Source organism: Thunnus maccoyii, chromosome 13 (genome assembly GCF_910596095.1).
Source record: "Thunnus maccoyii chromosome 13, fThuMac1.1, whole genome shotgun sequence".
NCBI lineage: Eukaryota > Metazoa > Chordata > Actinopteri > Scombriformes > Scombridae > Thunnus > Thunnus maccoyii.
Genome location: NC_056545.1, coordinates 27,801,448 through 27,827,843, shown reverse-complemented (window position 1 = coordinate 27,827,843; position 26,396 = coordinate 27,801,448). Strand labels below are relative to the sequence as shown.

Below are 26,396 nucleotides of genomic sequence, written 5' to 3'. Positions count from 1 at the left end.
TAAAAGTAAGCTTCTTAATGGAATTAGAAAATAATATAGCTGTAAAAGAGTGGACTCTTTTACAGCTATATTATATATGGTAGGAGTGTACTCAAGTCTGTAGGAGTGCTGCATTGTATAGACAAAAATACAGGCAATTAAACACTCAGTGGCAGTATTTCATTGCTGATTTGACAAAAAATAAAATAATGATAAAAGTCCCATTAACAGCTAAGTACACCACGACTACACTAAACTATTTATTACATTAGATTTTTTGGTGTTTAGACCAAATAATTGTACTTCTAATTTCATGTCTCCTTTTATTTATTGTTATTAATTTGGTGTATTTTAGATCATATTAATTCATCTCTGGTTAGTTTAAGTTGTGCACATGTTTGAGGTACATTAAATAGAATATAGTGATATTGTAAAATGGTCCTGGCAGGTCACACAGGTTTTGCTGATGTTGTAACTTTTAATATACATCCCACAACTGGCCTTGTCCAAAAAATCTTCCAAAATTAGCTTCACTGTACTTTCATTTTAGTAGTACTAATATGCAATATATGCTTTTTCAGATTTGTTTAAACAAATATTGCTTTGTAATTTTGAGATAAAACATCTCACAATTCAGGAATTGGTTTTGTAATCTGTATTAACCAAATCATTGATGACAAGTGACTCCTGGAAAAACAGACACACTGTGAGATTTGGGTTTTTTTTATACAACAGATATTGATCTTTGTATTTTTATGTCTGTCAGGTTTTCTCATCCCCTCCCCTGTGTGTGTACATGTGGTGTTTGTGTGATAGCTTATTAACTCTTAAAGCTTAACAGGTGCAGTGTTCAGTCTGTGCAGTCCACTATAATATCTGCGGCTGTAATGCTGGGTAATGTTTGACACTGTAATGTTCTGTACACTCTGTGCTGATTTTATGTTGTTTATTCAGGCCAGCCTACACCAATTGAGCAGTAGTGGCTACTTAAGAGGCTTAGGAGCCAATTAGGGAGGCACACAAGCTGACGCATGCTGAAGTACTCACGTGATGGATAGTATGATCTTCGCTGTGTATTATTGGCTGTCCAAGTGTGGCTTGATGTATCAGTAAACAAACAGTGGAAAATCAATAGATTCAATCAGAAGAACCGAGATGTGTAGTTGAGACACATGGTGAGGATGCTATTGGGTCACTTGTGTGACACAGGTGAGCAAACAAGCTCACAGGTGCACACAAAGACATACATTAGCACACAAAGGGCTGCACACTTTAATGCAAAGCCATAATGTAAAGGCACAGATACAGTGCAGCACAGTGCAGCCATTACTAAAGAATAATGGGACAGACGACTAATGCAGTGGTTTAGATAGATCCCACTCTGCCAGGCTATTGTGGTGGACTCTCCGGGAAATGAATTGCAGCTATTGTGATGTCCTAGCTTGGCACTTTCATTGTTATGAGTGTCTGTGCATAGGCTAATGTCTCGTCATAATACACCATGCATCATCCTGCATGAACACCGCCACTGCACTAACAGCCAGTCGAAATTGCTTCCACTCACTGCACCAGGATTAAGTTGTGCATGTCTGCATGTGTGAGTGTGCGTAGATGCACTTGTGTTTATGTTTATTTTTCATTCATAAGTACTCTACAGCTTCTTTATAGGAGTAGTAATCAGTTTTTGTTCTGTCTTGACACTGGTTGCAGGTGGAGCCCTAAGCAAACGATTTTTATGCGTTTTCCAGTCAAGCATCCTTACCTCCAAAACAGATGCAATTCAGTCAATTCATTACCAATCCACAGCGGATGCTATCAGTCAGTCAACAGCCACTCAATGTTTATCAGTGCCAATTAAGACCAATCAAGCCTATTAGACATCATAATGTCGCCAGACACAGTGATGAGGGCAGAACACATAATGAGGCTTCTCTGAAGAGAAGTGGTAAATGGTCTTGTGGTCACTGAGCAGTCTCCCAAGTACAACGTCCTTCAGACAAACATGAGGAAGCCCCCACTTCCTCTGATCTGTATTTCTTTCATCTTATTTACTCATCTGCATCCACGTCTCCCCCCCCCCCCCACCTCTGCACAGAAGCCCACCCAGTCTGCAGGCGTACATTTGGTATCATGCTCCATGTCCAAGGAAATTGTGCAGCTAAGAGAATTATTTCAGTACATTGCAGGCGGCCAGTGAACCAGTCATCTTTGTACAATCGCCACAACGCTCTCCCTTCCCCCACCCCACCCCATCAGGCCATCTCTTCCCCAGCGCCCATTTACAGTGTGCCCCCAGGGCAGAGAGCTATGCACATCTCAGCTCGTCTTCTCTTGTCTGGCCCTCGTGGCCCCATTGAGCCAGGGCGCCCTCCGGCCTACACTGGCCTGCCACGCAGCCAGTGACACATGCGGGGTGAAATCTAGTCTAGTATCCCTGTGCTTTCAACATGGGTGATACCCTGATGAAGCCAGCACACCTGGAGAGGTACAGAGAGCACACTAGAAGGTTTTTAAATTAAAGATTTTCAGCATTTAAAAAATCATTTATTTGATAAAACTAGTTAAGATGCAGACACTAAGAGAATCCACTGGTGCACAAGAGGTAAAGGGTTTAACTTTGTTAGCAGCAAGAACAGCAGGTTATTTATAGTAAGTAGAGAAAAAACTGTGTTGTAAAACAGCTGACAGTCACCAAGAGAATAGCGCCCCCTAGAGAAATTCATACTGTACCTCATCAATAGAAAACCCCAAGAAAAGGGACATCACATTACTGTGATTGGTGGAAATAAAACGTGACCTCTGGCAAGTGCATTACAAACAGCTGAGACCTCATAGCACCACAGATCTCATCACCAAATCAAAGATAGCAGTAACTTAGGTCTTTAGTGGACAGAACAAGAGCATCATTTCCTTTTTTTGCAAAACATCCAAAATGGAACTTAATGTTTCAGTCCTTTTTGTTGCTAATAGCAATTAATACAACTTAAATTATGCTGAAATAAATGTAATCCCTTCTCATCACCTCACACATCTCACTGAACCTCGGAGACTGCGTTCTTTCTTTGATCACTGATCCCAGCCCTACACTGAAGTAGCCATTCTGCTGTAATTATGTGTTATTATTATTCTCCTGACTCTTCCATTTGGCTAATTCTGTTTTCCACATCACTAAGACCACCAGTTAGAGACATTAGAAAGATTTTCTTTTTGTATCTTAATTTTTTTTTTTTTTTTTTTTTTTTTTTTTTTGGCCCTGCATTGCGACATTCAGGGTGTGATTGTGTAATCATCATCATACTGTAAAAATCAATGGCAGGTCCATTTTCTATTCCTGGCTACTAGAAACGGCCCTTTTTCTACGAGTAGAGACTGGAGAGAGAGAGAGAGAGAGAGAGAGAGAGAGGAAGGAGGAGAGGGAGGAGGGAGGCGAGGTAAAGAGAGGAGAGTAGAGGAGAGACTGTCCGATGCTGGTTGGCATGGTAACCTGGCCAGGTGAAAGGGAGCCTGGGAGAAGGGAGGTTGTGGGGGGGGGGGGGGGGGGGGGGGGGGGGGGGGGGGGCTTTTGTCTCACGGGAGTAGCCTATCAGCAGCCAGCCTATCCCCCACAATCCCCTGCAGGCTTAAGCGTATCATCACTGCCCTCTGGGTTGCTGTGGAGGAACAGGGCTCTCCTCACCTCCACATTAAAGACACATTGCAAAAACATACGCTACACACACTCCGTCTGTTATTCTTTTGCCTTCCCTAAAGCTGTGATGCTCGTGTTTTCTTTTATTTTTTCTTTAACGTCAGATGCAGCCACATATTTCTAGAAACAATCTCAGCACGAAAAATAAGCATGTTTGTGACTGCAACACACTAGCATACACTCTCATCATCATCATCATCCCCTCTTCCTCATCAACACATTACATCTTATCGTTTTAGGAGCAGTGTATGAGTGTCATTCATCTATTTATGCTTTGTTTGTGACTGTCTTATTTAGTGGAACTAGATTTAGTCTCTTCAGATGTGCGTGCATATAGCAAGTTATTAATAAAACAGTGAGATACAGCTGGGCAAATAAACAAAAATACTAATGTTAATATGAACTACAAATGATTCAAAGAGAACAAGAGACTCGCAATGATTAATGTAAGTTAAGATTCAAAATGACATTATTTCCTTTGTGTGTATACTGTGCGCATTGCCTCATGTGTTGTGTTTAAGGCTGAATTAGATGTCAGGGGAGCTGATGCCTAATGAGACAGGGGACTCCCTTCTTCCTCCATCTCTCCTCTCTTTTTCCCATTCTTACTGTCTTCCCCCCCCCCCCCCCCCCCCCCCCCCCCCCCCCCCCGTGGTTCCCGTAATTCCACTGGATATTAAAGAAATACATCAACACAACAATTACAGGGCCACAAAACTGTGCCTCAGGACTGGCTCAGCTGCGCTGCTTGCACACATAAACAAACACACGCATGTACACACACGGATATACGTAGACACATACAGCCGATGCATGTACAAACACACTTAGACACACATACAATTTGCATGTGCCTCATCTCTGAGCCCTCCTCATGTTGCACAGACACTCCCATTGTTGAGTTTTTGTTTGCTTTTGTGTCTCTGCCTTCTTTAAGAGATTAATCTCAGATCAAAATAAACTGAGCTTCATGTCTGACATTAAAATAAAAGTGAGTTTTATGATCAAACATAAAAGAATTTACAAATAAGCAAAATTTTTATGTAGATGTCAGTAACTGGTTCAGGAAAATAAATGAACAGTGATGATTAATGATGCAACATTAAATTCATGTCTCCAATAGTTGAATATAGAGAGAGCTCTTAGAGAGAGTATAGACAGCTCTTGGGAAAGTCTGCTTTGTCAGTGCACACTCAGCCCGTCAACCAATAGCAGTCTAGCCTCTAAAACATGAAAAAACCTGTATTGCTGCCATGTGTTCATCAGTTGTCATCACAGCTTTCTACATCACCAGCTGATCATGTTCAGACTTTCCCCTTTGAGGTGTCATTTTTTTTCTAAATATAGCTTAGAAAAAAATAAAAATTTCTGATATTTTCTATGAGCACAGTACCACACTACCTATTTCTAAATATTTTACTTTTAAAAGCATAATCACCAGTAATATTTTCTGTGGTAATGGCAGCAGTGTAATATTTCTAAAAAGTGAATACTGTACATATCAGCTCATTGTATCAGAATATCAATAAACAGTTTCTGTTGGATGATACAGTAATATAAAAAAAGAATTGGGAACTGCAAAAATGTGCTATTGCAAACAAATATATTGTTACTTTAATGTATTTTCCCTCCAGATCCTGGATGTTGAAATGCCTTTGATGTTTACAGTGCAGACATCTTGTTTCCTCTACATACCTAACGGGTGGAGCTGTCTCGATCTTTTCGCCGCCCGTGCTGTTTGTCACCTAGAACAGTATCCCACTCTGCCAGGAGTGTCAACAACATCGCCATGTGCCACCTCTGAGCCACTCACACGGCAAAATGAGAGTAGCTGTGCTCGAAAACGATAACGTTTACATAAAGCCCGAGCGGTTATTTTTTTTTCCCCTCACTTCTCTAAATGTGGCTCACAAAAAATTCATACTTGTCATGCAAAATAAATCAGCGTTCTTTTCTGTAGCCGAGCCCCAAATGGCTCCAGAGTGAATAAGAGATGAGGCTTAAATGTTTGCAACCTCTTGCCTGACACTTCCCATCACATCACTGAAGTCATGCTTTGTGTGTGTGTGTGTGTGTGTGTGTGTGTGTGTGTGTGTGTGTGTGTGCATGTGCGTTAGAGACAGAAACCGAGAGAAGGCACATGCATTTGTGTGTATGCAGGAGCTTGTATGTGTACGTGGGTGTGAGTGTGTGTGTGAGCATCTGGGAGCAGAGGGTTGTTATACACTCTGCTTTGGGTGTAATGAGGCATGTATGTCGTTAGTGTGCGTTTAGTGTGATGTCTTCAGAGTGTTGTTAGAGCACCGTTGTGCCATTTAGGATTCAGATACAAGATACATGCCAAGGCCGCTTGTTGCCTTCGACACATTAAAGAGAAGCTGTATGTTCACTTTAAGTACATTAAAAATTCTTGGAATACTTCGTGTGCTTAATGTAAGCGTGTTTGTGTCCTCTTAGTTGCTCAGATTGTTTTTAAATTTTGCAAATTTTTGCTTCATGTCTAGATAAATAGTTGAGAAACTTGGTGCACTGTTAGATGAGACATTATATGATTGTTCAGCATACTGAGACACAGCTTTTTCAATTAATGTTTGATACTTATATAATATAAATATGACTTTATGAAATAAATAATTGTATGAAGTCAATTTCATCATTCTGAGTTGTATTGGGGTTTGTTTGTTGTTTCCTTATAGAAATTTTTGTTGCATGATATCCTTATTCATAATTCAGTTTTCCCTCTGTCTTTCTCAGCAACTTCAACAGCAACTTTAAACTAAAATTTCTATAAGATATGATTGAACTCAAATTAAACTGTAATGAAAACAAGAATAACGAAATAGCATTTCATAATAATGTGTTATGTTTTCTCCCTTTAGTTTCATGTATATATTTGATGCTATTTAATCATGTATGAGCATGTATTCATAAGGCTGCATTTATTTATTTAATATTGGACACTGTGGGGCTCCAAAGATACTGACTTTATCAAAAGTCATTTGAACTGCAGAAATTTGTCTACTGGTGCTGTTCCTTTTAGAAGTACAATTATCAGTTATAACTCAAATCCCATACGTTTTTCAAAAACACCATAATGACTCATATATTCAATAAATCTAACAATCCTCTTCTCTTTCTCTCCACTTAATTTTCGCACCAGTCCCCGCCATGATCACATCCTACCCCAACACCACGCTGGCCACGCAGGGTGAAGAGAAGAAGATGAGCTGCACGGCGCACGGTGAGAAGCCCATCATGGTACGCTGGGAGAAAGAGGAACGCATCATCAACCCCGAGACCAGCCGCTATGTGGTTTCTGTCAAGGAGGTGGGCGATGAAGTCATCTCCACCCTGCAGGTAGGAGGCTGTGCTACTAGGAAGTGGACAGTTCATGTAAGGGCCATATATTGCTGATATTTGTTTTATATATGAATCCACTACACACTCCTTCAAGTATAATGTGGAGCATTTTAGTTTCCCATGATGGTCTAAATAAGTGGTTCCTGACCCTTGATGGGTCTCAAGATAAATCAGAGGGGTCAACATTTAATTAAATGGATAAGAATAAAAGAAAAAAAAGTCTTCCAAATTTTTTCTGACTTCAATTTTCACATTTTTCTGATGAAACAGTGGATACTTTCAGGACTCTAGAAATCCTTCTAATGAATCAATCTTAGAGGAAAAAAATCATCTCTTTGGTAAAACTGCTCACATGTACTGAGGGTCACAAGGGAACTACTTTCTGAATGATGTTTCAGAGGTTTTCCCATCCTGCCAAGACTACGTATTATCTTTTGCATCAGTGCATTGCTAAATCCATCTCATTCCTGTGCATCCATCAGATCATGCCCACAGTGAGGGAGGACTCTGGCTTTTTCTCCTGCCATGCCATCAACTCCTTTGGTGAAGACAGAGGAATCATACAGCTCACAGTACAAGGTGAAACTGCAACTGCCTCAACTGCCCAAAGAAAAGAAAATGCTGAGACAGAAGCTTTCAACCTTCACACCAGGTGCAGATTATGTCAGACTATCATTTTACCTCAGTAACACTGCTTGTCAACTTTGTGCCTTATAGAGCCTCCGGACCCCCCAGAGGTAGAGATCAGAGAAGTGAAGGACAGGACTATCGCCCTGCGTTGGACCATGGGTTTTGATGGCAACAGCCCAATCACAGGCTTCGATATTGAGAGCAAGAATAAATCAGGTGCAGGAAAAGGCATTTATACCTATAATTCGATAGTGTGATCATAGTTTGCCATGATTTCACATAGCAATGGTTAAAATCTGTAAGCATGTAGAGAATCGTATGTTTTGGGACATTAATTATCCCTGCATTCACTTTGTGTCGGCACTGTCATTTAATAAAGCCTGTCCTAATGCACTTAGCTGGATTTGACCTCTCTCCTGACTTCAGCAACCCCAATAAACCTCACCCTCTCCCCTCCACAGCCTCCTGGGATACCGCTCAGAAGACCAAAGATGTCTCACCTCAGCTCAACCAGGCCACCATCATCGACCTGCACCCCTCCTCCACCTACAACATCCGCATGTTCGCCAAGAACCTGATCGGCAAGAGCGAGGCCAGCAACGAGCTCACCATCACCACCGATGAAGCAGGTGATAATAACTGATGAGCATGGAGGAAGATGTGTTAGGATATATCTACCATCATATAGTCCTTCACTATCGAACTATATAATGAACAAATGTTAGAGACATTAAAAGTTAAAAAAGGTTCTTGTCTGTTAAAGAACAAAGAAGAAGAAGAGCATTTTTGGAAGATTTTACACGTTATTATTTTAAGTACACATTAATGTGTTACTATGAGCCAGCGTATCGGAGTAACAAAAACACAGTGAGAAAGACAACGGTCAGACGTGAAAGACACAAAGCTAAAGGAGGGACAGAGCCAACTGAGTCAATTCATTAACAGCCTGGTGACATCAGCTCCATTGGCTCTGTTGCATTATTGAACACACGCTGACCCTGCACTAAAAGCAGAACTTTTCAATTAGCGGACTCAGTAGTAAATGTCACACTACGGTCAATAGACTGAGCTTGGACCCCTTCTGCAAATTAGCCCCCCCTCTGCCAACCCCCCTACAGAGCACTTCTCTTCACCCTGAACAGCCACCAATAACTACAACCATCATATTTGTTATAATAGCCAGACCCAGACTCAGGCTCGCTTCTGTACATCATTTTGTCTGGTAGGGGGTTGTGTTGAACAATATTGCTTTGCAAACAGCTTTTTGAAAATGAACTGAACATGTTGGTGATCTGATCTCAGCTCCTGATGGACCACCTCAGGAAGTGCAGCTGGAAGCCCTCTCCTCTCAGAGCATCCGAGTCACTTGGAGAGTAAGTTATTCTTAAAAAGTGTGCGTGCGTCTTTATGTCTGTAAAGTGGGTATGTAGTCCACATGTTTTAAATCCCAAAATAAATCAGTACTGTTCTCTCCTCTACATCAGTGAGACTTTAAACTATTTAACCTGCTACTGCTCCAGTAGAGCAGCTCAGAGGTGAACAGTAGAAGATTGAAGCTGTACTGGTCAGCTCCCAGGTGTTTTACCTTATGAATGTAAAGCAGGATATTGCAGGCAAACAGTATGTGTGCTCAGTTTGCTGTTCCTGAATAAATAAAGGTGTTAAAAGAATTGTGTGTGTGTGTGTAGCAACACTATTTGCAGGCATTAACTGTCTTTATTCAGTTGTCTGGTGGTTTTATGGTAGGGAATGCATTTTCCACAAAAGTTATTCCGAAAGAGTGAAGACTTGGGATGCAATTAGGTTTCCTTATTTACTGTAACATGAGAAACTGTGACGGCTGTTCAACAGAAAAACATTCACATTTTCTTTCAGGCATGCAGCAAAGAGAGGAGGATTGTGTTGGCTGCTGTATGTGGTGCCTTGTTTTGGGTGCCAACTTTGGTACTTTCAATGAGTTATTGGCAAAGACAAATAAACATTGTATTGGAGGATTGTAATGCTATCCACTTACTGTACCACAAAGTTTACTTCACTCTTTATACTGTGTGTGCTTCCCACATCTGTGTCATGACCATATTGACCAATCAGATCTGAATACATCCATTTATACATACATTTTGGGTGTATTTACTGTAGCTTAGTAGAGTTCTCCTTGGGCAGAGAAAAGGGGCAGAGATATTCACCGCTGTCTCAAATAACTCCTTTCATTCCTTTGCTAGTCACCCAAGAAACACCTCCAGAATGGAGCCATCAGAGGCTACCAGGTTGGCTACAGGGAGTACAGCTCAGGTGGAAACTACCAGTTCAGCGTGATCAGTGTGGAGACAACAGGGGACAATGCAGAAAGTCTGGTGCTGGACAACCTGAAGAAGTTCACCCAGTATGGAGTTGTGGTGCAAGCCAGCAACAGCGCTGGGACAGGACCCTCCTCCACAGAGGTCGCTGCTACCACACTGGAGGATGGTAAGAATGGAGGGAAATGTTGCATTTTTGAGCTCAGTGAAGTTGTGGTGTAAACTTTGATAGCTGAATTAAGAGTACTCCACAGATTTAGCATTGCTCTTGTATTACAACATAACATTGTCGAACTCACAATGAACAGTTTCACATATGCAGAAGTACTTCACAACACCTGTAAACAGACTTTGATGTGTAAATCGGTGGAGTCCCCCTTTAATGCACAGAGGATTCTGAATACAAGGAAAATTTTAAAAATATATGTTAGTGAAGACATCTGACACAACAAGGCAGAAAAGACTAAAAGTCACTACAAACATTGCATGTGATATATTTAATTCATTTTGAGTGTCTAAAGTGCTTCGTCCCCCCCCAACACAAACTAAGCTGTGAGCATGTTTAATGTTGGAGAGAAATGTGATGATATATCACAACCTAGTGGAGATCTGAGGGTACTGCCACATGTTGTCAGTCTTGTAGTGTCTGCTGAGTTTCCACTGTTAACATAGTTTGTCTTCTGGTTCTTCCCCCTCAGTGCCCAGTCGTCCTCCAGAGAACGTCCAGGCCACAGCCACGTCTCCAGAAGTCATCTCTCTGTCCTGGCTGACCCCTCCCAAAGACGCTCTGAATGGCAACTTGCTGGGCTTTAGGGTCATCTACTGGGCCAACCTGCCTGATGGAGGTACACACTTATAACTATACACTGCTCATAAACATAACTGTTACCTACATTGTGTTCGTGACATTGAGAAATAAAATGTGTATGCAGTAAAAGTTCAGATTAGCACATAACACAGTCCCCAGGAATCAGCACTTTGTCATCAAAACATTTAGGGAAAATTTAAAAGCTGCTTTATTGCATTTTCTTGAAATATCACAATCCTGACAGAAGAATTTAGCTGGTGTATTATTTGGGTCACACTCACTGATTCCAGAATGAAAAGTAGATTTTTAAAAAAATCTGTGTTTGGTAGCAGTTTTCTTACATCCTGGATGTGGTCTAGTCTTATCCAGTAATTTCTTCTGATTACAAAATGCAGTGAGCTAAAACTGTGTATCGCTGTGTTAATATAATAAAGTAATAAGGTTTGTTATTAATGCCAATGAGTAAGATGTAGCTTAAAGTTACCCAGGTGGATTCTGGGTATGTCGAGCCCTTTCTTGTAGACTCATTTACCCTCAGCCAAAATTCTGCTTCTTGTGGAAGTCAGGCAGCATGCCATGCCATTGTCACATGCCGGGTTTGTGTCAGCAGGATTGGTTGTGACAGCGCGATTACCTTTGACCTCCGCACTGTCACATCATGTTGGCCTTCCTATAGAACATGAATGCTCAGGACTTGACAGCCACGACTAGTTTGCATGGTAACAGTGTGTAGCTCAGTGGGTGAATGCTCAAAGATGAATTTAAATGTGAAATGTTTATTGTGTGTAAATATAATATACTGTATATAATACCTCACACTTCACACTAAAACATGTAACTTTTGCAATTAAACTGTATATTATTCTGGACCACTCAATTCCAGACAAGTGCAGTTCGTCAGTATGAGAAAATCTCACTGACCAGCAGAGGGAGATACAAGCTTTTCTAACAGACGGTGGTGCAGGTTGTATCAGTGGTTCATTTGGCTTTTTAGACACCAACAACTGAGGGTTATATTAATCTTACACTGAATAATTGAAGATTTTAGCAGGAAGTTATATGTGAATGTGCTGTTACATAATACATGTATGTATTCATGTAAACACTGAAACTGAGTAAAAAAGTAAAATACTGTCTCAATCAAAATAATGCTTTGAAAATTTAAACCTCTTAATTCCAGAGATATTACATAATATATTTTACACATCTTAAACATTTAAGGCTGCGATAATTTTATTATCAATAGCCTGTTAATTTTTTGATTAACCAAACTGTTTTGTCCATAACATGTCACAGTGGCTTCTGCTCTCCAACCAACAGTCCAAAAGACAAAAATATTCAGTAAACCTACCATATAATAACATATTTTTGTATCTGCACAATGTAACACAATACACAATATAAGTGGATATCAAAACACGAGACAAACACAATTGTGCATAAAATGCTTTTACTGTGTGATAAAATCTCTTTAGGTGTGCTGGGTATTCCAGGCGTTTTAATTGCTCATTAAAAGCCAAGAACAAGAGATGCAGCTGGTCTCATACAGTAGTTTATATCTCTGGAGAGAAGTGAAGAGAGAAAAAGTGGGCAGAAGAAAACAGTGTAAAGAAAGGATATGGACAGAGAGCAGTGAAACAGTGATACATCAATAATTCAAACCCTAACAGCTGAGGGCAGCAGGTTGCCGGTCAAGGCCTGCCACCAGACCTTGGATACAGGGTTGTTTAAACTTTGTGATTGACTATGACATTATATCCAAGGCTGTGCTATGACACCCTTGGGCTCGACGTTATTTCTATCTATGTGATCTGCTGTATGATATATTGTTACATATGTGTTTGGACCAGTAGCAGCTTGTCATATAGTTTAGTATTTACAGTAAGAGAGTTTCATTGCATAAGGCCTTTGACCTGAGATATCCTTACTAAATTTTACTTCATGCCCCCACTCTCTCCTCTCCTGCTTTCTGTCCATCAGAGCTCGGAGAGATCAGGAACGTGACGACCTCTAAACCTTCTCTGGAGCTGGACGGACTGGAGAAGTACACTAACTACAGCATCCAGGTGTTGGCCTTTACCCGAGCTGGTGATGGAGTTCGCAGCGAACAGATTTACACCCGCACCAAGGAGGACGGTAAATCATCTCTCCACACTTGTGTCTCACACAAGCAGTTTATAGATACAGTCAGATTTGTCCGTGTTGAAGTGTAAGTCTGATTCGTTGCTTTATGGCACAGAGGAATTATAACTTGTCTGCTCTTTACATTAAATGTTAGTTTTGCAAAATTGAGTATTAAACTGAAGCAAAAAGGTGGCAGACTCTTAAATATGCTTATTAAGTGGAGAGTTGTAACTCTTACATGTAGCAGGAAATCCTGGAGAATATGATATATTTGTCCATCTGTGATCTTGCTTTATAATCGATGTAGAAAGCACCATACAAATCTTCTGAGTAGTAATATTAGCTTAATGTGGGAAATATATTAACTAGATCATCTTTTCCTTATAGTTCCTGGTCCTCCGGCAGGCGTGAAGGCAGCAGCTGCTTCCAACTCAGTGGTGTTTGTGTCTTGGCTTCCTCCTCTCAAAGTGAACGGCATCATCAGGAAATACACTGTTTTCTGCTCCAACCCACACCCCACGGTAAAACATTACAAAATATATCAAATTAAACATTCAATATTTTGCATAAGTTCCTGTGTTAAATCTATGAACTATTTAGAAGGAACTCTGATATGATTATTATGTTAATCACACTTTGCATTTTGAACTGGGTAAATTCAAAGTTCTATACTCTATATTTGTGTTATTGTCAACAAATCTCATGAAAAGACCAAAACCAAAGGGTTATTCTGTCATTCAGTACTCTCTGACTTCCCTACACTGTCTCTGGCACTCAGGTGAGCAGTGAGTTTGAGGCAGCCCCGGATGTGTTCTTCTACCGCATCCCCAACCTGAGCAGGAACCGGCAGTACAGTATCTGGGTAGTGGCCGTCACTGCTGCAGGTCGTGGAAATACCAGTGAGATCATCACTGTTAAACCCATGGCTGAGGGTAGGTGGAGCTTCTCTTTCAGACAGTTTGATAGTCAGTGCTGAACAACGCTGAATCACTTGTACGGCAGATTCCCTGATAAACTGGTCAGTAAAAAAAGTGAAAGTAACCTCCTAAATGTCAGTCTGAAAAAGAAGGGAAAAGGTAACCCCTTTTACATGCCTGACAGGAGTGTAAGAAAAAAAGCCTGATTTAACATGAAATTCAACTGTTAGCACCAAAAATAGAGCACAATCAACATGTCACATACTGAACAGTATTGCTTCCTACAGTATTGCTTTGTTTTTTCTATGAGGAAACAAATCACAGTATTTGGTAGCACACAGTTTAATGTAAACCATGTTATTACAATTGGTCTAAACATAAAATTTTAATAAAATATCATGTTTTTGATAGAATATCATTTTAAGACTTTACCAGGACACCAAAGCACAGTGCGAGTTCAGTTAAACAGGATTATCCTCCTTCACCCCGTTACCCCAACTCACTTTACTCCATGTGGAGAGGTGAAGGAGTAGCTCGTTCCCAGTTTCTCCTCATAAGAAGACAGGTGGGGGAGCATCAGTAGAATGTAAATAACCTTGTGTTTAGCCCTGTCAGCACCTTACATGCTTGGGGAGAGTTGATAAGCTGATTGCATATGCTGATAGACCCTATGGTGTCTGGAGTCAGGACCCACAGCTCCTATCAGGATGTTCACATCCTGTCTGAGGTGTAGGTGATGGATGTCCTCTCCTTACTGCTTCACTGCTCAGATGGAGGGAGATACACATCACGCTGTGGCCCCGATCCTTTAGCCCCAACTCAGTCAGCTTCAGGGTTAGAGAGTAGAAGAAAGGACAACAAATGGAAAAAAAAACTGTAATTAACACAAGAGTACTTGAAAGAGTATGTTGTTCTAAAATCCTGTCTCAGTCTAAAATACTTAAAAAAATAGCAACACAGTTATTTGTTTCTGTGTGTCCTCCGTGAGCTGATGAAGCATTTGGGTGTTTTTGCAGCTCCAGCTCGGATCCTGACCTTCAACAGGACTGTAACGACCCCCTGGATGAGGGACATTGTGCTGCCTTGTAAGGCAGTGGGTGATCCATCACCAACCATCAAGTGGCTGAAGGAGATGTGAGTTCCTACATACATAAATGTGTGAATACTGTAAAGTCTCTGACAGTTTGTTGAATTTGTCTCCTCAAAGTAACCATGTGACACTGAAAACATAAAGATAATTCTAAACACATCTATGTTTCAGCAATGGAACGCCAGCACCTGTTGTGATTGACAGCCGGCGCAGCGTCCATGGTAACGGCAGCCTTGTTATTCGTACGGTGAAAGCAGAGGATTCTGGGAACTACACTTGTGTTGCTAGTAACAGCTTTGGGTCTGACAAGATCGTCCTCAACCTGCAGGTTCAAGGTAAGAAATGTTGAAAGAACTTATAAATGACATGTCTATACCAACGCTTAACAACACAGGATACAAGCCAACATTTCAGTTGGTAGCGCTTTATTTTATTAAATAAATAAAGTTCCAAATAATTTCCATGATTTTTCCTGGAAAGAACTATTTAATTTGGTATTAATTATAGCCAGAAAAGGAATGCCCAAGAAAGAGAAAGCTCCATGAAAGCTCAATTCATTACTCATTTATTTTTTAAAATGTTATTTTTCATATATGTTGAATTGGTTGTTTGTCTGTAGTCAAATTTTTCATAATTACCCTTTTAATTTGAACAAATTGTACTTATTACCAAATTAAATTGTTCTTTCCATGAAACATTTGGTAATTATTGGGAAATTATGGTGCCATATATTTGAGCATTTGACTTGAGTCTTTTTTTTTTCAGAGTCATGTAAAAGATTTGTTTGTTTTCTTTCCTCCAGTTCCACCTGATCAGCCTCGCCTCACAGTGACCAAAACAACCACCACCTCCATAACTCTCTCCTGGATCCCTGGAGACAACGGAGGCAGCTCCATTAGAGGTCAGATACACACCAAACTGTGTTTTTTTTTACATGTTTCCAGCTTAATATGACTGGTTGATTCACATTCATTCCCCACCTGTGTTTCCTCTTCAGGCTACATTCTGCAGTATTCAGAGGATAACAGCGAGCAGTGGGGTAATTTTCCCATCAGTCCCAGTGAGCGCTCCTATCGGCTGGAGAACCTCAAGTGTGGCACCTGGTACAAGTTCACCCTTACCGCCCAGAATGCAGTTGGGCCCGGACGCATCAGTGAGATCATTGAAGCAAAGACCCATGGGAAAGGTGTGAACAAACTACATTATTAGTGTCAGTCTGGAGAAGCCTTTATTCTTTGAGTTGCTAAAACAACAAGTTGCATTAAATTTTTAACATATTGTAAGTGATATTATAACATTCTTACTGTTAGTTACCACAAAGCACAACTTGTGTCCATATTTTGCAGTTCTTTAGTTTCTCCAGGGTTCATTCTTACTATCCCCCCCCCCCTGCAGAACCTCAGTACTCCAAAGAACAGGAGCTCTTCACTAGCATCAACGCCACTCGGGTCAAGCTCAACCTGAACGGCTGGAATAATGGTGGATGCCCAATCACCTCGTTCACCCTGGAGTATCGGTCGGTCGACTCGCCCACTTGGACCACGGCACAGCGCACCTCCCTCACCAAGAGCTACATCCTGTACGACCTGCAGGAGGCCACCTGGTACGAGCTGCAGATGAAAGTCTACAACAGCGCCGGCTACGCTGAGAAGAGAGTCAAGTTTGCAACACTCAGCTATGACGGCAGTGAGTTGACACATTAGCAGAGAACAATACAGTTTCCCACTCATTTCTTTCCAGGTAACTGTGTCACTGAAATAACTGTCGTGGCCTGCTGAAACTGGCACAGTACTGTACCTGCATGATTCACCTGCTGCTCCAGAGGTAGTATAATGTGAGCACCAACACTGACTGTTGAACAAGAAGAGAATCTGTGATAAAGCTTCCACTAACTGGAGCATACTGAGACTGGATCACAGCAGTAGTTTGAGGCAAAGAGGAATAAATCACATTTCCTGTTAATGGCAAGCTCGAGGCTCCAAGGAATGAGGCTCCCTTGATGAATTGGGCAATAAAAAACAGACTCTAGTGACTTTAGCTGGTTTGTGTGTTGCTGTTTATGACATCTCCATCACAAGCCTACTGAATGCCACCACATGAGTTAAATACTTCTATGATCTCCTTTGAGATGAAGGATGTGATCACTGCCAGCTCACATCGTACCCCAGGAGCCAGAACCAGCTCTGAACACCAACCACTTTACTTCCTCCTTCACTTACACCCAAAGCTATTAAAGTGAAAAATCAAGCTCAGTGTTTAGCTATGAAGGATGAGTTCATTCACATTTAAGTAGCCTGGCAGATTGGGAACCATGTATTACTCTCAATTTGGCAAAAACATCAAGTGCTGATATGAACAGTGTAGCAGCTTGTGGTGACACACTGTATGTGACTGTTCTACTCTAACAGCTTTGAGCTGCTGATGGTAGCTGTCATGCAGTTATGTTTTTGGGATTCCTACAGCAACACCGACAATTTTTCTGTTACATATAAATGATGTGTTAAAGCCCATGTAGACTGAGCATAACACAAAACATATGATCCGTGCACAGGTACCATAGCACCTTTGGTGAAGGCACCCAACGTGAGTGAAGACAGCTCTGGAGGCGGTGAAGGTTTGAAGATGATGGTGACCATTTCCTGTGTGTTGGTGGGCATTGTTGTAATCTTCATCGGGCTGCTGGTGTTGAGGAGGAGGAGGAGGGAGCAGAGGCTCAAGAGGCTCCGAGGTGAGATGTTAGAGGGCACGTTAACATAGGAGAGGATTCTTTTCTCTCACATGACAGATTTACAGCCTCTATTCTTTAATGTTAAATAAGTGAAATAATGTTTTGGTTTTTTTTGTTTGTTTTCCAGATGCAAAAAGTTTGGCTGAGATGCTTATGAGGTAAGAAGACTAGTATCTCAGTACGCACATTGTGCTGTTGTCCGAGCAGAATTCATCTCTACACATTTCCTCAAATTAAAATCCTTTTTGTTTTGTGTTCCCCAGTAAAAACACACGTCCAGCAGAGCCAATTAACAAACAGCAACAAACGCTCAGAATGCACATCGACATCCCCAGAGCCCAGCTTCTGATCGAGGAGAGAGACACCATGGAGACTGTTGGTAAGCATGCTGCTAGTGTCCTATTGCTCCTGTACAGGATGCTGCACTGATTTTTTATAAAGTAATGCATTAGGCAAATGAACCTGTTTATTGCATTCCTGAGCTTGCCTTTGTTTCTGGCCTACAGATGACAGGTCCACTGTGTTACTGACTGATAATGACTTCGGAGAGACACAGAAACAAAAATCATCCACAGTCACCCACACCGTCCACTACCAGTCCCTCTCCCAGGCCACCGGTCCACTGGTAGATGTGTCTGATGCCAGACCAGGAACCAGTAAGTCCAGTACGGACTCTTTTTTTAACTTCATGAGACATAAAATGTACATGTGTGTGTTTTTTCTTTTTTCACAGCTATGTTCCTTTTCCCATCAAGTTTTTTTCTTTTTTTCTATTTCGTATTGATTATTGCCCTATTAGTGTGGCTTTTATTTACCTCTGGTGTTTTCTGCATGCCTCGGTAATTACATAGAATGAAGCACAGCCTCCTTGCGGTCAACTCGAGTCACCACTAAACTCCATGCTCCCTGCAACATGCTGTATAACCACCGCACACTTTCAATCATGCTGTTATACTAGTGTTCTGCTCACTCCTTTGCTGCCATGCCTGCCACTGCTGCTGCTGTTCACGTAGCATTTCACCTCCACCCCAGCATCCACCTGTAGGCTTTAAGTCTACTTCCCCTCTGGAGGAGACATTATAATAATCATTGCTGTGCTGAGTTTGATCTTTTCTTGTGATGAGGTCAAAGCCCTGTCACCAAAGTTCTTAATTTACACAATAAACCATTCAACATGAATTGACTGACGGAAGTGTTGCACAGAATCCTTCAACCCTCTTCTATCACTGTAGATGTATAACTTCTAATAGAAAGATAGAACACATTGTGATGATTGTTAAGATTCTGTCAGGTATGATATGAAAGAAGTTGGGGTGCTGGTGCTTTAGTTTTTTTTCGCTTCTATCACTTCTGTATTTGTAACAACACTTATATAGTTGGTAACGTCAGTCAAAAGCTCCTTTTGTGTTTAGAAATGAAGTTGCAGGTTTTGGAAACTGTGGTGGCAGCTATTAGGTGCAGAATTACATCATCATTGTAACCATGACCATTTTATTAAGTTTAGTCCTCCCTCTGACCTGCATAAACACCCTGCATTCTCCTCCTGAATCTCAGACCCCACTGCCCGCCGCACAGCCAAAGCCGGCCCAGCTGCTCGCAACCGCTATGCCAGCCAGTGGACCCTTAACCGCCCACATCCCCCTGTCTCCTCCCACACTCTCAGCACTGACTGGAGGCTGCCCACGCCCAGAGTCGCAGGCTCTGTTGACAAGGAGAGTGACAGCTACAGCGTCAGCCCATCTCAGGACACAGGTGAACAGCAGCTTTATAACAGTATAACATTACTCTTCATTTATAACAACAGATCAGTGTCAGTTGTCTCACAACTTTAACAAAGTTACATCGTAACAATTGTGCCACTAAGTCTTGACACTAATCCCTCCACTAACCTTGGCTCATGTCCAGACCGTGCGCGGAGCAGTATGGTGTCAACAGAGAGTGCTTCCTCCACCTACGAGGAGCTTGCCAGAGCCTATGAGCACGCCAAGATGGAGGAGCAGCTGCGCCACGCCAAATTCACCATCACCGAATGCTTCATCTCTGACACTTCCTCAGAGCAGATGACAGCGGGCACCAATGACTACACCGACAGCCTGACCTCCAGCACACCGTCCGAATCAGGCATTTGCCGCTTCACTGCTTCCCCACCCAAGCCTCAGGACGTCAGCCGGGTCATGAACATGGCCGTGCCCAAGGCCCACAGACCGGGTGAGGCCGTGCTGTCAAGAGCCACAGATCTGTTTCAGCCTGATTCTGACAACATGCTAACCTTTTATTACAGCGGGCCTCATTATGATGTTTATAACACTAATCCCTAAACTTTAACTTTAACTCTAATATTGACATCCAATCATTAACCATGTCTCTAATGCCAACAGTGAATCCAGATGAAGTGTTGATAATGTATTCAACTTAATGATTGTCTCAGTTAAGTTTGTCTTAAAGTTGAGAAATTAGGGAACCATTGCTTTGAAAATTCAATCTGAATGAAAAGCAATATGACATTCCAAGATATTAGGCCAGGCAAGTTTATTTGTATGGCACATGTCATTCACAGAGGCAATGCAAAGTGCTTTACATCAAATATATAAAAGAAAAATAAAATATAAATAAAAATGATAAATAAAAAGATTTTTAAAAAAGTATGAAAAACATTTAAAAAGAGTAAAAGTCACATTGCATTTTATAGATCCAAGATCTTTTGGAAATTTATTCCAGCTATGTGTAGCGTAAAAGCTGAAAGTGGCTTTACCATGTTTTGTTTTAATCCCAGGAACAGTTAGCAGCCTGATCCCTGATGACCTAAAAATCTATTGAGTACATAGGATGGAAGCAAGTCAGAGATGTATTTTGGCCCTAAACCATTAAGTAACAGTATTTTGAAATTAATTCTATGGCACACTAGTAGCCAATGCAAAGACCTGAGAACTGGTGTAATATGTTTAGCTTTCTTAGTTTTTGTGAGAACTCAGCAGCAGCATTCCGAATAAGCTGTAGCTGCCTAACTGCTTTTTGGGAAGGCCTGAAAGAAGACTATTACAGTGGTCTAACCTACTGGAAATAAAAGCGTGGATTAGTTTTCTAGATCTTGTTTGGACATGTATCCTTCAATTCAATGACTTGAGTTAGGTCTTCAAATTTGGATCCGAGTCAATAATAACACCAAGATTCCTGACTTGATTTTTGAAAGGGAATCAAGATGAGCCTCAACTTTCAGCCTTTGTTCTTTAGCACCTAAGACAATGATCTCAGTTTTTTCTTTGTTTAGTTAGAGGAAACTTTGGTACATCCAGTCATTGATTTGGTCAATGCATAGACCTAGTGAGTCTGTAGGAGTGTAGTCACTTGGTGAGAGAGCTATGTATAATCGAGTGTCATCCGCATAGTTATGTTAAGAGATTTTGTTCTTTTGCATAATGAGGCGCATGTAGAGGGTGAATAAAAGAGGTCCCAGAATTGAACTTTGAGGTACTCCAACCCTCATGCTAGTTCGCTCAGATATGTAGATGCCAATGGAAACAAAATAGAGTCCAACCCAGTTTTCCAGTCTGTCTAGTAGTATCGAATGGTCAACAGTATCAAAAGCAGCACTAAGACAAGTAATGTTTCGAAGATTGTACGATTAATATTTCAAACCACTGACTAAAACTTCATGAGAAGTAAGAATCTAATGTTGGAAGCAGCTCTGTTGAAACTGAATGAGAAAGTTCTGTTTATTTAATTTACTACCATGTATGATTGAGGTTTTACACTTACATACGACTCATTTCATAGAGTTGCTAACAGCTCTAAATGAACACTGCATTGGTTTGGCGATTTTTGTTTTCACATCAACAGTCTCAACAAGACAACACAATTTAGAAACCAACCTTTCTGAATAATGTTCTATTTAAGAGATAAAAACCTATTCAGACACACTAATGACTGCTGAGGGGATTTATGTTAGTTGTAAAAAAAGACCATTTTGGATAAAAGTGACAAAAAGTCAATATCTGTAGTTGATATGTGTACATGCTAGACATTGAAACATAGTACTATTACTACTTTTACTATGTTACTATAACATATCACTTATTTGATATTATTTTATTTAATTAGTGTCAGAGAAAGAACACAGGAAGACAGCTTACATGTCTGTGTATACTAAATACATTGCATTTGTATGTTGCTTGATAAGCTGACAAAGGTGTGTTTTCATCACCTATCGAGGTGAGTAGATGATAAAAAAGATATTTAATGCTATTTTTGAAATTGAAGTTCATAAATAAAGTAATTTGTAGAGTTCAGGTGATTTGGGACAGGAACGTGTGCATGTGTTTTCTGATATACTTAACTCTGATCTCTGTGTGGTCCTCCAGGGGGCGAGTTGGTTCACCTTCCTCCGTACCTGCGCATGGACTTCCTGTTAAACCGAGGCATGTCCTGCTCGGGGTCATCCAGGGGGACAGCTAGTGGGGAGAGAGCAGCCATGGGTCAGGCCTGTCTGGAGCCCCAGAAGAGTCGCTCACTGAAGCGGCCCTCTCGCATGGCACCCCCAACACCCACAGAGGCCCCTCAGGCCAGCAGGGACCCAGTGGCCCAGTGGCAGCCTGGCTCGGCAGCCACACTCCCCCACAGAGAGGGCTCGGAGCTGGCCCAGGCAGCCAAGCTCAGCACCTCCCAGGAGTCCCTGCTGGACTCGCGAGGACATCTCAAACAGAGCAGCAACCCCTACGCAAAGTCCTACACGCTGGTATAACAGCAGGGGCACCTAGGGCGGGACTAGAACTCACTCTAACACTGGACTTAACACTCAAGTGCAGTAAACTGACTTTCACCACGCAGTTCTGTATATACGTCCCCTCCCTTCAAGGGCGGGGTCACTTTTACTAATCTCCTTTTATTTATTTTAGAGCTTTCTTTTATCTCTTGTTTGTATTTCTTTTTTTCTTTTTTTTTTTGTTTCACTTGAGAAAAAATTCACTCATCGGAAACGACTCCAGCTGGAGCTTTGCCAAACTAATTGAGTAACGAGGGAGCATTATTTATTCTTAATTATTGTTAATTCTTTATAATTAATCAGTGATTATGAATTGTTAGTTGTCAGCTATTAATGATCATGAATTATTGATTACCAAATGATCTATTATCACCATTACTACAATGTTTTCATAAGAACCCGGACATCTTTTTTTTTTCTGGAGTGGAAGATGACGATTTGGAGTCATTTTTTTCCTATGGAATATCCTTCTGAAACACTGAATGAAACTTGGAACGAAAGCAATTGACACCAGTCCAAACTTTTCAGCTGCTCTCAAATTGTTACTTTTTTTGAAGAAAAAAAAAATCTATTTCCTATGGATGCATGGGGACTGACCAATTAAAAGACAATGAGGATTACGATCGTGGCTGGACAACCCAGTCGAGCATTTTGTCACACTATGAAATGATCCAATGTGAAGATTTATTATTCTTATTACTATAAATATATATATAAAAAGAGAAATCACTTTTATTTGTGGATATTACAGGGAAGAATTGATTTGGTTAATAAAGTCCTTAGTCATGTTTGCACATATCTCGTTTTAATTAGGAAATGGAGTCTCTGTTGATCTTTCTCTGTGTCCCATTCTCTGATGGTGCAATATGAAAAAAGATATGAAAAGTATATGAAAACTATTGCTCTATACTGTACTGTAATGATGAAAAATAACTATGTTGTGAGTATACTTACAGGGCCGGACACACTCCAGCTATGTATTCAGGTGTAGTTTACCACTGCTTGTGTGCCAGGGTGGTAAATGATGTTAGCTAGAACAGGGAAGGTTTAGAGAACTAATGGTTTGCACTTCACAACACCCCGACTCAAGTGTGTCCAGATAGATCCCCCTACTCTCAGTGCACTAGGTAGAGTCTTCAGGGCTCTCACTCTCCTCAGTAGATTTACTGTTGCTGCATTGCAGTGATGCTCCTCTACAGGGAAAAAAAAACGTGAGACAATCCAGCAGAATCCCCCCTTCAAACCAAACCTATACTGTCTATGGGAAATATCTCAAAAAAAATGTGGATATACGTAAGAAGCTGTTTTTTGTTACTGTCTACCCTGGCCCATTTCTGTTCTTTCTGTTTCTTGAGTTTTCCCCTGAAGGGAGAAAAATTTGATCCAAAATGCTGTGAGGTCATTATGTCAGTTTCTATGATTAGTTCTATGATTAACTGTCTTCATTATGATTATACATTTTAACAACAAAAAAAAATGTCACTTTTTATTTTTAACATGGGTGTTCACCATGGTGGCACTGGAATAAAGAGAAACTAACACAAAGTTCAAATTTGATTAATAAAATGGCTGTTCCCCAAAGTGTCCTGCACGGGTTTGACATGAATGACTGATGGTGGTGTGGAGGTGAAGCAGACGCACGGAGGGCAGCTCAAGGCTCTGCGAATGTCAACAGGAGACCTGAATCCTCGCCTTGTTGTCATCCTGACAGAAGTCAGTCGTCCTAAAGGTAGACAGTGATGTCTCAGTAATGATAGTATTCTAAAGTTGGTCAGTCAGATCACATCTTCTGTGATTTTGTAGCTTCTTTGCCTGCAGGTGGCAGTGTTGTACAGTGTTGTGTGGCTCACTTATTCATCCTTTTCCATTAACTTTCCTCTTGAATCTTTGCAGTCAACATCAGCTTGCTGTGTTCGTGTGCCATTTGGAAACTGCGTCTATGTGAGGTTATGAACAGAGCAACTTGACATCAATTTTTTAAAATATTTTATTCACAGTTTTCAATTCTATAATGCAAAATACTATATTGGAGACATACAAAACAATATAGAGAAAATAAAACACATAGCAGAACATGAACAGAACAAGAAGGCTGCCAGACTATTGAAAAGATGATAAATAAACCATCTTTCATAATGTTTTAAAGATGGTAACATCTCAAGAGCAAAGTCACATAAATAAAAGAGTCATGTTAAACACCTCACCCACTCAACAAACAACAAACAACAGGTCAGACTCACTACTGCGGCCAAGTACATAATGTGGGACAATATGATGCTATACCAAAGAAGACCCCCCATATTTTCTCATCTATTTTGTGTATTGGGTTTGTACAGATGCAGTTTTTCCAATTCCACTTTCAATAAGTTGCTTAGCGAGCACCATTCATTGGTGTGGAGCAATCTGCACATAGTACAAAAGTGCAAAAGTCTCTGCGGAGCACCCAAAGATGGCCAGGTCGTGGTTGGGCTGAAAAGCAGTCCAAAAGCTGTATAATGAAAACCCAAAAAGATGTGCTAGTGACCCTCCAGCAGAGCACCACTTGTCATACTCAGAGGACAATGATGGGAAGATGTGGTTCAGTTTTGTTTTTCAGTAACACAGTCTATGTGTCCCCTTGTACTGAGTCAGTCTGTAACTGATCTGTGTTAATACGACAATAACGAACCTGAGATGTTTCATCTTCCCAGAACTCTGCTGATACCTCTGAATTCAAGTTGCTGGCGCAGGCTTCCCTAATCTGAAGGAACAGAATTAGAGAAGCATTTCATGAATGTTGATACTAGCTGCTTTGAGTCTGGAGGAAGCATGAAAGGTTCATAAAAAGGATGGGTCGTGGGGTAATCTCAAAATTTGGAGATGTTTTCCTTAACATAGTGTCTGACTGAAAAAAATTGAATTTATTAGATAATTGAGTAAATGATGTGAATCAATACGCAGATTTAGTAAAGTCTACCTTTCTCTCCAGATTGCAAACAATCCAGCAACTTGACATCATTATAGGATACAAGCATTCGAAAAGTTAACACATTCAAAGAAGAAAATCAACTGGTTTGCATTTCTGGGCCATTTTATTGTTTGGCTGTGTGTCTTAGGGTTTTTTCTTTCTTCCCCTTTCTTCCCTTTAGACATTGTTTTACCTCAAACTAGCATTTTCCTGCACTGCTGCTGTGGAAAAGGCTTAAAACTACCTGAATTATTGGAGGATGTTTTTTAGAGCTCTTTATACAGTTGACACCAATTATTTGTGTCAGTGCCTCAAATTGAAAAAGTACTTTCTAGACTAATATTCAATAGAAACACAGCGACAATCACACTGTTAGAAACCAGATTCCCCACCAACAGAGCCCCAATAGATCAGCATTCGATGCAATTATAAAAAATAAAGTATAATAAAAACAAACGCTGTATTCAGTCTAAAACAACATGATTTTTGAGTGCTGTTGGTGTACACTGTTCTCTCACAGTGTAATGCATACAGCAAATGGAGGAGCAACTCACAGCTGGAAAAAACTAATAATAGATGGTGGAGAATCAGCTCGATGAAAACCTCAGAGAAAAAAAATAACTATTAAAGTTTTGAAAAATATTGATTGATTTGATTTATTGATTGGGAGAGTGTGCAGTTTTAAACATTAAAGATGTACTGCACCGGAGTTAGCTCGAAGCTAATTTGCATCCGTGGTCCCCCACAATCAAAACATACAACAGCACAACAACAAACAGTACAAAGCAAAAAAACAAACAAACAAAAAAAACAAAACAAAACAAACAAAAAAAAACAACACACAGAACACACCATACAAAATACAAAGCTACATACAACAGCACATCGCATACACCCACAATGTCAATTAGAAATTAATAATGTAAACTAGACTCACACAGCTGATTGGTCTTCAGTACATGTTTTAGTTTGGCCTTGGATGTATTGATAGAATTACAGTTCTTCATATCATCAGGGAGGGCATTCCACTGAGTCGTGGCTTTCACAGAGAGTGTTATTAGTATATACT

General features: G+C 40.7%; 1 protein-coding gene across 2 annotated transcripts in view; it reads left to right on the top strand.

The window, feature by feature from the left end:
- The window catches only part of dscama (Down syndrome cell adhesion molecule a), a 92,610-nt gene extending 68,665 nt beyond the window's left edge, over window positions 1-23,945 (top strand). Inside the window, exons 12-33 of one of the 2 annotated variants that reach the window (XM_042430489.1) lie at window positions 6,828-7,024; window positions 7,510-7,606; window positions 7,745-7,873; window positions 8,119-8,286; window positions 8,960-9,030; window positions 9,880-10,123; window positions 10,653-10,799; window positions 12,743-12,898; window positions 13,274-13,407; window positions 13,665-13,818; window positions 14,820-14,937; window positions 15,065-15,228; window positions 15,696-15,794; window positions 15,891-16,079; window positions 16,289-16,579; window positions 17,445-17,621; window positions 17,749-17,779; window positions 17,885-18,000; window positions 18,128-18,277; window positions 19,176-19,373; window positions 19,527-19,829; window positions 21,980-23,945. In XM_042430489.1, the coding sequence (XP_042286423.1) occupies window positions 6,828-7,024; window positions 7,510-7,606; window positions 7,745-7,873; window positions 8,119-8,286; window positions 8,960-9,030; window positions 9,880-10,123; window positions 10,653-10,799; window positions 12,743-12,898; window positions 13,274-13,407; window positions 13,665-13,818; window positions 14,820-14,937; window positions 15,065-15,228; window positions 15,696-15,794; window positions 15,891-16,079; window positions 16,289-16,579; window positions 17,445-17,621; window positions 17,749-17,779; window positions 17,885-18,000; window positions 18,128-18,277; window positions 19,176-19,373; window positions 19,527-19,829; window positions 21,980-22,359 (3,713 nt within the window). In that variant the 3' untranslated portion in view covers window positions 22,360-23,945. Of the gene's footprint in view, window positions 1-6,827; window positions 7,025-7,509; window positions 7,607-7,744; window positions 7,874-8,118; window positions 8,287-8,959; window positions 9,031-9,879; window positions 10,124-10,652; window positions 10,800-12,742; window positions 12,899-13,273; window positions 13,408-13,664; window positions 13,819-14,819; window positions 14,938-15,064; window positions 15,229-15,695; window positions 15,795-15,890; window positions 16,080-16,288; window positions 16,580-17,444; window positions 17,622-17,748; window positions 17,780-17,884; window positions 18,001-18,127; window positions 18,287-19,175; window positions 19,374-19,526; window positions 19,830-21,979 lie in introns of both variants that reach the window. The other variant, XM_042430488.1, reaches the window with a different exon arrangement.
- The last annotated feature ends 2,451 nt before the right edge of the window (window positions 23,946-26,396 follow it).